At 33.1% G+C, this 13,944-nt stretch overlaps 1 protein-coding gene across 1 annotated transcript; it reads left to right on the top strand.

Annotated features, from left to right (window-relative positions):
- Positions 1–3,327: 3,327 nt before the first annotated feature.
- Positions 3,328–5,457, top strand: LOC137810411 (pectinesterase). Its single transcript, XM_068611651.2, has 2 exons — positions 3,328–4,437; positions 4,582–5,457. Exons 1-2 carry the CDS (start codon positions 3,486–3,488, stop codon positions 5,277–5,279), a joined length of 1,650 nt encoding a protein of 549 aa, XP_068467752.1. The 5' UTR covers positions 3,328–3,485; the 3' UTR covers positions 5,280–5,457.
- Positions 5,458–13,944: the final 8,487 nt, after the last annotated feature.

Here is a 13,944-nt window from a genome sequence, read left to right as displayed (position 1 = left end):
AGATATAAATTTATGTTAAACATTATAAGCTATTTGTTTTAACAAAGAGAAATGAACTCTAATCTAAATCATTTGATTTAATCAGAAACAGTGATTTTCAGTTGAGTAGTTTGTGTTCTTGATCGGTCTTCTTTTTCTTTTATATTGGATTTTCCTCTTCTCTTCTTTTCTGTTTCCTTTTTCCTTTTTCCTTGTCTTTATTATGTATTAACAACTTTATCCCATATATATGTCAATTACTATAATTCCCATCGTCCCATTTGAAATTTCTGTTTCCTTTTTCCTTGTCTTTATTAACTTTATCCCATATATGTCAATTACTATAATTCCCATCACCCAATTTGAAAAATACGAGATTTCCAAATCAAAATTAAATCATTATCTCCTTATATCTCTCCATTACCTCTAAGAGGTACCTACAAGCTCCAAGCATCATTCCTTAACTTACGAAAACACCACATAAACATATGTTACATTCCCATTAGTAATGAGAAAAACATCAGTGTGTTGCTCATGGTCCATTCATTTGTTCATTTACTTTAAACTTTATGTGTGTGCTCAACACAACCTATATTGAAATTTTATTTGTAATAGAAATTCGAACTTGTACATGTTTTAAACTAAATACTTTATTTGCATCTACACGTTCGTTCTTAAATGTAATTTTATTTCTTTAATTTTATATGTTCTATGCAATCACAATTCAAGTACTTTTTTCATGTTTTGTTTCTTTTGGTGTTAAATTCCGATAAACTAAATTATTGAAAGTAGTATTTTGTTTTATTATAATAGGTTGTGCTTATACTCTTGACTACTTTTTACCCATAAATATCCCTTATATCTCTCCACTAACATGAGTGGTACATTGTGTCGCTTCTTTTCTTTAATAACTTCCGAAAGCCTTGCCTTTTTTTCCTAACCTTCATTTTCATTTAGGTAGGACAACAATATTAAATAACTTTAAATTTTTTATCCCTAACCCACCCTCTTCTTTTTATTTATACATATTTTTTCATTTGTGTTTCAGAAAAAAGTTTCGGTGATTTTTGTTCTAGTATATTTAATGTGATCAATAATAAATATATTTTTAATCGACGTGTCAATGTCTTCTCTTCTTGTGTGTTCTCTGTTATGTATTGAAAGTTTTTGTTCCCTTCTTGTATCTGGTCTTATAATTGACTTAATTATATGATAAAGACTAATTATTCGAGATCTCTTTATTTATGTAGATTCAATACTAATATCGCTAAATATTAACATCGATAGATGATTTTATGCATATACATTACACTACAATTTGATAAATGTTATCTTCCTATCTTCATTTCCCAAATTTCATAATTTGCTTCCTAATTTCATTGTCTACCATATATGATATTTTAAAGATTAGGTAGAATATTTTCAATTACCTATACATTTTTTTTATTTTTGCATCACATAAAAACAATATATCATCAGGAAATATGGACCGCAATTTCTTTCATCCCCACTTTTATTCCAACTAACATATGTTTTTCTAACTGATTATCTTACCATTTCAGATCAAAAAATCATTATTAAAAACAAAAATCATGTTAATGCACCTGTATATGATGACTTAAACTATTAAAATTATTGGAAAGAAAATAATGGGTTATGTTATAGATATTTTATTTTATTTTATTATAATAATAATTAAAAAAAATAGTTAAATGATAATATTTTAATAATTTTTTGTTTGAAAATATAGTTTTTATAAAACATTTTTTTTGTCATTAAAAATAAATTATAAAGCGTGCTTATGAATCGTAAAAGTGAAACAAAAATTGAGTATTGAAATATAAAAGGTAAAAAAATGCTTCAATTATACATTAAAAATATTGCAATTTTAGAAATTAGAATGAAAGTGTAAATCTTACTTACTGAAGTTTTTTTTTTTTTTTTCTGTTCCACAGTGTGTATATATTATATGCAACGCTTTATAAACAATATAGGGATGCATCCCTTTTGGATTACAATCATCCTTTAACAAGTTTTTTTATTAATTAACTTTGTTTAACAAGTTGCTTTAGCAATGGTACTCAAAAAAGGGAAAGATGCAAGTTGTTTTATAAAAACGCACTAAATTAATGTATCAACTTAATTAATATCACGATGAAGTAGCGAAAAACAAGGGTTTGTGTTTGTGAGGGATGCATAAGATAAGATTATGAATGAAACCAACATACCCATTACACTTTACCCAATAAAAATGGATAGGATGCTCAAAGGAATCTATGCTTTTCCTTAATTTAAGAGACTATGCACGTGACACACCATGCTACGTTAGTTTTTTAAGCATATTAATCAATGTATTAGTGAAAAATAAAGCACAAGATTAACAACTTAATTAACAAATGTGAATTGTTATAAACTAAGTAGTTGCAATGTGAAGTGGAGGAGTGAGATATGGGTGATAAAGAAAGGGCTAAGATGGGTACAATGATGAATAAGTGGACTAAGATGCAATTAAAAATGACCATCTCATCAATAATGTCTTCTACTTTGTTTTTATCACACAAAACCATTATTGCGAATGTGGAAACAAAATATATACAAGTGGCTCCACTTGTTGCCCTTTACAAATTTATTCATTTTATGGCGGAAAGCGAAACCCACATGCCATAATTCGGACCTTAATTATTCTAACTTATTTGCATTAATCAAATCATTTAAATCCTTGGATTCGTCTCCCCTACCTAATGGTATTATTAAATAGCTAGAGTAAAAAGAGAAAGGAACTGGTGATTTTTTACTGATAAAAAAAAATAATTGGACATTTTATTATTATCTCTACAACACAACACTGAGTCATTATTGACAAAAACTTTGTTAGATCTCTCATCTCAATCTTCTTTTTTTTTAAAGTATTTTAATACATACACCGATACGAAAACTGTGACCGATATAACACAGACACCGATATAAAAATTGTGATTGTTATAACACAGAAAAAAAAATTATAATTTCTAAAATACAGAATATAGAAATACAAATTTATATATTATATAATATATAATTATAAGTTATAAAAATTGATAATAAATATTTTTGCGTATAAATATATTTTAATTTTGTTTAGTAACATATTTCTGATCAGATTAAAAAAATTTGTTTTTTATTTTTATAATCATAAACGTTTATAGAAATTTTATTTTTATAATCACAGTAGACTTATATAAATTAAAGTATTTTCTTTTTTAAAGTTGAATTAAAACTATGTTAGAATTATGAAAAATTCAACCATAAATATTTTTCATACGAGTATGAGTGTCTCATTCAAGGAAGATACCATTTGAAAGCCATATCATAGCTTTTGACTAATAGAAAAAAATGTTTATAATTTTTTTTGGTTAAAAAAATAATTTTCCAACAAAGGTTTTTTTCCTCGTGCAAGAAATTTTGGGCTATATAGAGGACAAGGAAGCAAATCATAGGATGAAGAAGAGGCAGTGACACTCTTAAGCATGGCTACCCAACAACAATCTCTGTTAGAGAAGCCCAAAAAACCCGTTTCCAAAACTATCTGCTTATTCCTTTCTGTGATTGCAGTTCTAAGTTCATCAGCCTTCATTGCTTCTTATCTCTTCAACAATTCCTCCCTTCACCATGTCTGTGATCAGGCACTTGATACTGCATCCTGCTTAACACATGTCTCAGAAGTAACCAAAACTCACACATTCACCACAACAGAACACCACAAACTCAATCTTCTCAAATCATTCCTCATGAAATACACCTCCCACATCGAGAAAGTCATGGACACAACCAGTGCCATCAAACTCAGGGTCAACAATCCAAGGGAGGAAGCAGCTTTGCGGGATTGTGCGGAGCTCATGGACTTGTCCTTGGACAGAGTTTGGAGCTCGATGTTAGCCGTAACAGAACAGAGCATTGAGTCGCGACAAGATGCACACACATGGCTAAGTAGCGTGCTAACGAACCATGCAACTTGCTTGGATGGATTAGAGGGTGCGTCTCGGAGTGTTATGGAGGGTGAAGTTGAGGACTTGATATCCAGGGCAAGAACCTCTCTAGCCATTCTTGTTGGCTCTGTTTTGCCTCCAAAGGTTGAAGAGATCATTGATGAACCCTTAAATGGGGAGTTTCCGTCATGGGTGAGCAGCAAGGATCGGAGGCTTTTGGAAAGTGGGGTTGGGGACATCAAGGCCAATGTCGTGGTGGCTAAGGATGGGAGTGGCAAGTTCAAGACTGTCACTGAGGCTGTGGCGTCTGCACCAGACAATGGTAAGACAAGGTACGTTATTTATGTGAAAAAGGGAACATATAAAGAAAATGTTGAAATTGGTAAGAAGAAGAAAAACGTCATGCTCGTGGGTGACGGTATGGATGCAACTATAATCACCGGAAGCTTGAACTTCATCGACGGAACAACAACCTTTAACAGCGCCACAGTTGGTATGTCACTTCCCCAAAAAATTGATACCATTAATTAAACAAATGAGTTATCATTGTTGTTTTCTATAGAAATCACTCATTAAACATCTATGTATTACATTTGGAATTCTTGAACACTAACCACGTAGTTATACGGGTTTGCAGCTGCTGTGGGTGATGGGTTTATAGGTCAAGACATATGGTTTCAGAACACGGCGGGACCGGAGAAACACCAAGCGGTGGCTCTGCGCGTAGGCGCCGACCAATCCGTGATAAACCGTTGTCGCATAGATGCCTTTCAAGACACTCTCTACGCACACTCCAACAGGCAGTTCTACAGAGACTCTTTCATCACCGGCACCGTTGACTTCATTTTCGGAAACGCCGCCGTCGTCTTCCAGAAGTGCAACTTGGTGGCCCGAAAGCCCATGAGTAACCAAAAAAACATGGTGACGGCTCAAGGAAGAGAAGATCCAAACCAAAACACAGGAACTTCAATTCAACAGTGTAACCTAACACCCAGCTCAGATCTTAAGCCTGTTGTGGGTTCCATCAAAACTTTTCTGGGTCGACCATGGAAGAAGTACTCCAGAACTGTGGTGATGCAGTCGACAATAGATAACCATGTTGATCCAACGGGATGGGCAGAGTGGGATGCTCAGAGTAAGGACTTTTTGCAAACGTTGTATTATGGAGAGTACATGAACAGTGGAGCTGGTGCTGGAACGAGCAAGAGAGTGACTTGGCCTGGTTATCATGTAATCAAAACTGCAGCAGAAGCCAGCAAGTTCACTGTAACACAGCTCATCCAAGGAAATGTTTGGTTGAAGAACACCGGTGTCAACTTCATTGAAGGCCTCTAAATGCTTCTTTCTGTCTCATGTGTGTGTTTTTTCAGAGGAAATTAAATAAAAACATCTTTAATGGCGTTTAGACATTTTAGTTAGCATCAAGTTTCCTTCGTCTTTGACAAGGTTTCCACTAACACGGTGTTTGAATATGTAATAAACTATATTAATGCACCTCAAGTAATTTCTATCAGACTAGCTTGCATTTTGTTTTACTAAAAACTTTGGTATTGTTTCAGAACAAGAAAATTTTTCAATACATACAAATGTACTTATAAAAATGCATAAAGTAATTAAGAAACATTTTATTTAGTATGATATCACTGAAGAGATATATTTTAAGACTGTTTTGCAGGAAATACATTTTGATGTGTGGGTATATAGAAATACGTATATAGTTTAATCTTATAAAGTTATAAAATCTTATAACCAATTATTTCTCAAAGACTCATTATATATATATATAAATATTTGCATAATTATTTAATATCTTTTATAAAATATAAATATGCGCGACTAAATTTTAATATATCAATTATATGTTTCCTTATCAATATTTTGACGTTACAATCTATTTAATAATATGCAAAAAATAACTTTTATAGAAGGTTGGATAACTATAAGTTGATCAGTATTCAACCAGTAAAAAAAATCAAACAGTTTCACACACAAACGAACTTTTCATTAAACACTGGCAGTGATGAATAAAAAATTTATTGAAAATTTTGTAGAACGAAGCTGGTGTTCAAATCTCAGCCAAAACTCAATACACACAATGACGATTGTCTGGTAAAATTTTCAGACCAAAAGACCCAAGAAATAGGGCGTAGTAAGACCCACACCGAGAGTGAACAAAATCGGTTTTCCGAAAACAAAATGCCCTAGTTTTTCTTCCCTAAATCTCCCTTTTTTTTGATTTGTTTATGGACGTGCCTCTTTAGCAGGGTGCAAACAACATATGAAAATACTAGTGTGAATTTTTTTGGAATTTTTCAACGCAATAAGGACCCAGAATAAAATTGCAGAAAGTAGGGCGAAATTTCATAAATTTTGGTAGAGGATAGTCTTGGTTTTTCACAAAATTTCAGAAAAATTGTCACAAAATGATTTTTTCCTGAAATTCCACGTAAGAATCTGGATTAAATTTGGGACAAAACGCGATAAATTTCACATCAAACGGATGAGTATTCACTTAGGAAAAAAATCAAACAGTTTCACACACAACCGAATCTTCCTTTCAAACATGGCAGTGATGAATAAAAAATTTATTGAAAATCTTGTAGGAAGAATCTGAGGCTCAAATCTCAGCCAAAACTCAATAAACACAATAAAGAATGTCTGGGACCGAATAGAGCGTAGTAAGACCCAAACCGAGATTTAACAAAATTGGTTTTCTGAAAACAAAATGTCTTGGCTTTTCTATCCTATATCTCCTATTTTGTGATTTGTTTATGGACGGACGTCCTTAGCGGGGTGCAAACAACATATAAAAGTACTTGTGTGAATTTTTTCAGAATTTAACCACGCAATAAGGACTCATAATAAAATTGCAGAAAGTATGGCGAAATTTCACAAATTTTGCTAAAGGATAACCTTGGATGTTCACAAATTTCAGAAAAATTGTCCCGAAATAATTTTTTCCTGAAATTCCATGTAAGAATATGGACTGAATTTAGGACAAAACACGACAAATTTGACGTCAAACGGATGAGTATTCACCCAGGAAAAAAATCAAACAGTTTCACACAAACGAATCTTCATTTCAACCATGGTAGTGATGAATAAAAAATTTATTTAAAATATTGTGCGACGAATCTGGGGCTCAAATCTCAGCCAAAACTCAATACACACAATGAAAAATGTCTGGTAAAATATTTAGACCAAAAAACCCAAGGAATACGGCGTAGTAAGACCCAAACCGAGAGTGAACAAAATCAATTTTCCGAAAACAAAATTTCTTCCCTATATCTCCCATTTTGTGATTTGTTTATGGGCGGGCGTCCTTAGCAGGGTGCAAACAACATATGAAAGTACTTGTGTGAATTTTTTCAGAATTTTTCAACGCAATAAGGACCCAAAATAAAATTGCATAATGTAGTCCGAAATTTCACAAATTTTGCTAGAGGATAGCATTGGTTTTTCATAAAATTTCAGAAAAATTTCCCGAAATAATTTTTTCCTGAAATTCCACGTAAGAATCTAGACTGAATTTGGAACACAACACGACAAATTTCACGTCAAACGGATGAGTATTCACCTAGGAAAAAAATCAAACAATTTCACACACAAACGAGCCTTCCTTTCAACTTTGGCGATGATGAATAAAAGATTTATTGAAAATTTTGTGGGACGAATCGGGGGCTCAAATCTCAGCCAAAACTCAATAAACACAATGACGAATGTCTGATAAAATTTCAGACCTAAAGACCCAAGAAATAGGGCGTAGTAAGACCCAGACCGAGAGTGAACAAAACAAGTTTTCTGAGAAAAAAAAGTCCTGGCTTTTCTTCCCTATATTTCCCATTTTGTGATTTGTTTATGGACGGGCGTCCTTAGCAGGGTGCGAACAATATATGAAAGTACTAGTGTGAAATTTTTCAACGCAATAAGGACCCAAAATAAAATTGTGGAAAGTAGAGCGAAATTTCACAAATTTTGCTATAGGATAACCTTGGTTTTCAGAAAAATTGTCCCGAAATAATTTTTTCCTAAAATTCCACGTAAGAATCTGGACTAAATTTGGGATAAAACGCAACAAATTTCTCGTCAAACGGAAGAGTATTCACCTAAGAAAAAAATCAAATAGTTTCACACACAAAGGAACCTTCCTTTCAACTGTGGTAGTGATGAATTAAAAATTTATTTAAAACCTTGTGGGGAAAATCCTAGGCTTAAATCTCAGCCAAAACTCAATACACACAATGACGAATGTCTGGTAAAATTTTCAAACTAAAAGACCTAAGCAATAGGGCGTAGTAAGACCCAGACAGAGAGTGAAGAAAATCGGTTTTTCGAAAACAAAATGTCATGGCTTTTCTTCACTGTATCTCCTTTTTTGTGATTTGTTTATTGACGTGCCTCCTTAGCAAGGTGCAAACAACATATGAAAGTACTAGTGTGAATTTTTTTGGAATTTTTCAACGCAATAAGGACATTGAATAAAATATTAGAGTGTAAGGCGAAATTTCACAAATTTTCCTAAGCCTTGGTTTTTCACAAAATTTCAAAAAAATTGTCCCGAAATAATTTTTTTTTGAAATTTTATGTAAGAATCTGGATTGAATTTGGGACAAAACGCAACAAATTTCACGTCAAACGGATGAGTATTCACCTAGGAAAAAAATCAAACAGTTTGACACACAAACGAACCTTCTTCTCAAACCTGGCAGTAATAAATAAAAAATTATTGAAAATCTTGTGGAATGAATCTGATGCTCAAATCTCAGCCAAAACTCAATACACACAATCACGAATGTCTGGTAAAATTTTCAGACCAAAAGACTCAAGCAATAGGGCGAAGTAAGACCCAGACCGAGAGTGAAGAAAATTTGTTTTTCGAAAACAGATGTCCTAGCTTTTATTCCCTATATCTCTCTTTTTTTGATTTGCTTATAGACGTGCCTCCTTAGCAGGGAGGAAACAACATAAGAAAGTACTAGTGTGAATTTTTTCGGAATTTTTTGACGCAATAAGGACCTAGAATAAATTTGCAGAAAGTAAGACGAAATTTCACAAATTTTGCAGATACCCTTGGTTTTTCACAAAATTTCAGAAAAATTGTCCCGAAATAAATTTTTCCTGATATTCCACGTAAGAATCTGGACTGAATTTGAAACAAAACGCGACAAATTTCATGTCAAACGGATGAGTATTGACCTAGGAAAAAATCAAACAGTTTCACACACTAACGAACCTTTCAACCCTGGCAGTGATGAATAGAAAATTAATTGAAAATCTTGTAGGACGAATATGGGGCTCAAATCTAAGCCAAAACTCAATAAACATAATGACGAATGTTTGGGAAAATTTTCAGACCAAAAGGTCCAAGATTTTTCAGAATTTTTCAACGCAATAAGGACCCAGAATAAAATTGCAGAATGTATGGCGAAATTTCAAAACTTTTGCTAGAGGAAAGCCTTGGTTTTTTCACAAAATTTCAGAAAAATTTCCCCGAAATAATTTTTTCCTGAAATTCCATGTAAGAATCTAGACTGAATTTGGAACAAAACGCGACAAATTTCACGACAAACAGATGAGTATTCACCTTGGATAAAAATCAAACAGTTTCACACACAAACGAGCCTTCCTTTCAACTTTGGCAGTGATGAATAAAAAATTTATTTAAAATCTCGTGGGATGAATCTAGGGCTCAAATCTCAGCCAAAACTCAATAAACACAATGACGAATGTCTGATTAAATTTTCAGACATAAAGTTCCAAGGAATAGGGCGTAGTAAGACCCAAACCAAGAGTGAACAAAAACGGTTTTCTGAAAACAAAATGTCTTGGCTTTTCTTCCCTATATCTCTCTTTTTGTGATTTGTTTATGGACGTACCTCCTTAGCAAGGTGCAAACAACATATGAAAGTACTAGTGTGAATTTTTTCGGAATTTTTCAACGCAATATGGACCCATAATATAATTGCAGAAACTATGGCAAAGCATCTGAAATTCTGCTAGAGGATAGCCTTGGTTTTTCTCAAAATTTTAGAAAAATTGTCCCAAAATATTTTTTTCCTAAAATTCTATGTAAGAATCTATACTGAATTTGGGGCAAAACTCGACACATTTCACGTCAAACGAATGAGTATTCACCTACGAAAAAAATCAAACAGTTTAACACACAAACAAACCTTCATTTCAACCGTGGCAGTGATGAATAAAAAATTTATTTGAAAATATTGTGGGACGAATCTGGGGCTCAAATCTCAGCCAAAACTCAATAAACACGATGACGAATGTGTGGTAATATTTCCATACCAAAAGACCCAAGGAATAGGGCGTAGTAAGACCCAGATCGAGAGTGGACAAAACCGATTTTCTGAAAACAAAATGTCCTGGCTTTTTACCCTATATCTTCCATTTTGTGATTTGTTTATGGACAGGTGTCCTTAGCAGGATGCAAACAACATATGAAACTACTTGTGTGAATTTTTTCGGAATTTATCAACGCAATAAGGACTCATAATAAAATTGAAGAAAGTAGGGCTAAATTTCACAAATTTTGCTAGAGGATGATAGCCTTGGATTTTCACAAATTTCAGAAAAATTGTCCTGAAAGAAATTTTTTCCTGAAATTCCACATAAGAATCTGGACTGGATTTGGGACAAAACGCGAAAAATTTCATGTCAAACAGATGAGTATTCACCTAGGAAAAAAATCAAATAGTTTCACACACAAACGAACCTTCCTTTCAACCGTGGCAGTGGTGAATAAAAAATTTATTGAAAATTTTGTGGGACAAATCTGGGACTCAAATCTTAGCCAAAACTCAATACACACAATGACGAATGGCTGGTAAAATTTTCAGACCAAAAGAACCAAGGAATATGGCATAGTATCACCCAGACCGAGAGTGAACAAAATCGGTTTTCCAAAAATGAAATGTTCTGGCTTTTCTTCCCTATATCTCCCTTTTTGTGATTTGTCTATGGACGTGCCTCCTTAACAGGATGCAAACAACATATGAAAGTACTAGTGTGAATTTTTTCAGAACTTTTCGACGCAATAAGGACCCAAAATAAAGTTGTAGAAAGTAGGACGAAATTTCACAAATTTTTCTAGAGGATAGCCTTGGTTTTTCAGAATATTTCAGAAAAATTGTCGCAAAATAACTTTTCCCTGAAATTCCACTTAAGAATCTGGATCAAATTTGGGACAAAACGCGACAAATTTCACATCAAATGGATGAGTATTCACCTACGAAAAAATTCAAACAATTTCACACACAAACGAACCTTCCTTTCAACCCTGACAGTAATGAATAAAAAATTTATTGAAAATCTTGTGGGACGAATCTAGAGCTCAAATCTCAGCCAAAACTCAATAAACACAATGACGAATGTCTTGTAAAATTTTCATACCAAAAGACTCAAGGAATAGGGCATAGTAAGACCCAGACCGAGAGTGAATAAAACCGGATATCGAAAAAAAATGTCCAGACTTTTCTACCCTATATCTCCCATTTTGTGATTTGTTTATGGACGGACGTCCTTAGCAGGGTGCGAACAACATAGGAAAGTACTTGTGTGAAATTTTTCAGAATTTTTCAATGCAATTATGGACCCAAAATAAAATTGCATAAAGTATGGCAAAATTTCACAAATTTTGCTAGAGGAGCCTTGGATTTTCACAAATTTCAGAAAAATTGTCCTGAAATAATTTTTTCCTGAAATTGCACGTAAGAATATGGACTGAATTTGGGACAAAAAGTGACAAATTTCACGTCAAACGAATTAGTATTCTCCTAGGAAAAAAATCAAACAATTTCATACACAAACGAACTTTCCTTCAACCATGGTAGTGATGAATAAACAATCACGTGGGACGAATCTGGGGCTCAAATCTCAGTCGAAACTCAATACACACAATGACGAATGTCTTGTAAAATTTTCAGACCAAAAGACCCAAGGAATTGGGCGTAGTAAGACCCAAACCGAGAGTGAACAAAACCGGTTTTCCGAAAATGAAATGTCCTGACTTTTCTTCCCTATATCTCCCTTTTTGTGATTTGTTTATGGATGTGTCTCCTTAGCAAGGTGCAAACAACATATGAAAGTACTAGTGTTAATTTTTTCGGAATTTTTCAATGCAATATGGATCCTGAATAAAATTGCAGATTGTAGGGCGAAATTTTACAAATTTTGCTAGAGGATAGCCTTGGTTTTTCACAAAATTTCAGAAAAATTGTTCCGAAATAATTTTATTTTGAAATTCCACATAAGAATCTAGACTTAATTTGGAACAAAATGCGACAAATTTCACGTCAAACAGATTAATATTCACCTAGGAAAAAAAATCAAACAGTTTCCCACACAAACGAACCTTCCTTTCAACCCTGGCAGCGATGAATAAAAAAATTATTGAAAATCTTGTGGGATGTATGTGGGGTTCAAATCTCAACGAAAACTCAATACACACAATGACGAATGTCTGGTAAAATTTTCAGACCAAAAGACCCAAGGAATTGGGCGTAGTAAGACCCAAACCGAGAGTGAACAAAACCGGTTTTCCGAAAATGAAATGTCCTGACTTTTCTTCCCTATATCTCCCTTTTTGTGATTTGTTTATGGATGTGTCTCCTTAGCAAGGTGCAAACAACATATGAAAGTACTAGTGTTAATTTTTTCTGAATTTTTCAATGCAATATGGATCCTGAATAAAATTGCAGATTGTAGGGCGAAATTTTACAAATTTTGCTAGAGGATAGCCTTGGTTTTTCACAAAATTTCAGAAAAATTGTTCCGAAATAATTTTATTTTGAAATTCCACATAAGAATCTAGACTTAATTTGGAACAAAATGCGACAAATTTCACGTCAAACAGATTAATATTCACCTAGGAAAAAAAATCAAACAGTTTCACACACAAACGAACCTTCCTTTCAACCATGACAGTGATGAATAAAAAATTTATTGAAAATCTTGTGGGACTAATTTGGGGCTCAAATCTCAGCCAAAACTCAATACACACAATGACGAATGTCTGGTAAAATATTTAGACCAAAAGGCCCAAGGAATAGGGCATAGTAAGACCCAGAAAAAAAAATGTCCTGGCTTTTCTACCCTATATCTCCCATTTTGTGATTTGTTTATGGACGGGCGTCCTTAGCAGGGTGCGAACAACATAGGAAAGTACTTGTGTGAAATTTTTTGAAATTTTTCAATGCAATTATGGACCCAAAATAAAATTGCAGAAAGTATGACAAAATTTCACAAATTTGGATTTTCACAAATTTCAGAAAAATTGTCCTGAAATAATTTTTTCCTGAAATTGCACGTAAGAATATGGACTGAATTTGGGACAAAACGTGACAAATTTCACGTCAAACGGATTAGTATTCTCCTAGGAAAAAAATCAAACAATTTCATACACAAACGAACTTTCCTTTCAACCATGGTAGTGATGAATAAAAAATCATGTGGGACGAATCTGGGGCTCAAATCTCAGTCGAAACTCAATACACACAATGACGAATGTCTTGTAAAATTTTCAAACCAATAGACCCAAGTAATTGGGCATAGTAAGACCCAAACCGAGAGTGAACAAAACCGGTTTTTCGAAAATGAAATGTCCTGGCTTTTCTTCCCTATATCTCCCTTTTTGTGATTTGTTTATGGATGTGTCTCCTTAGCAAGGTGCAAACAACATATGAAAGTACTAGTGTGAATTTTTTCGATTTTTTTCAATGCAATATGGACCCAAAATAAAATTGCAGAAGTAGCGCGAAATTTCACAAATTTTGCTAAAAGATAACTTTGATTTTTCACAAAATTTTAGGATATAACATACCTATGTAGTTCGAAGAGTGTTTGGAACATAATTTTTCATTATTAGAAATTGTAAAATGAAGAGTGTGATAAAAAGATTTATTAAAATATATTATTTAAAAAAATATGTTATAAAAAGAAAAAATCTAAAAAAAGTGTTGTGATTATTCTCTATAACTTTTTAAGTAAT

Source organism: Phaseolus vulgaris, chromosome 2, assembly GCF_051622355.1.
Source record: "Phaseolus vulgaris cultivar YP4 chromosome 2, ASM5162235v1, whole genome shotgun sequence".
Classification (NCBI taxonomy): domain Eukaryota; kingdom Viridiplantae; phylum Streptophyta; class Magnoliopsida; order Fabales; family Fabaceae; genus Phaseolus; species Phaseolus vulgaris.
This window is presented reverse-complemented; position numbering and strand designations above follow the sequence as displayed.

Excerpts from the sequence above, each read along its gene's own strand:
- LOC137810411 (XM_068611651.2), top strand. The coding sequence starts at position 3,486 with ATGGCTACCCAACAACAATCTCTGTTAGAGAAGCCCAAAAAACCCGTT. Across the intron at positions 4,438-4,581 it reads CTTTAACAGCGCCACAGTTG|CTGCTGTGGGTGATGGGTTT; the intron begins GTATGTCACTTC and ends ACGGGTTTGCAG.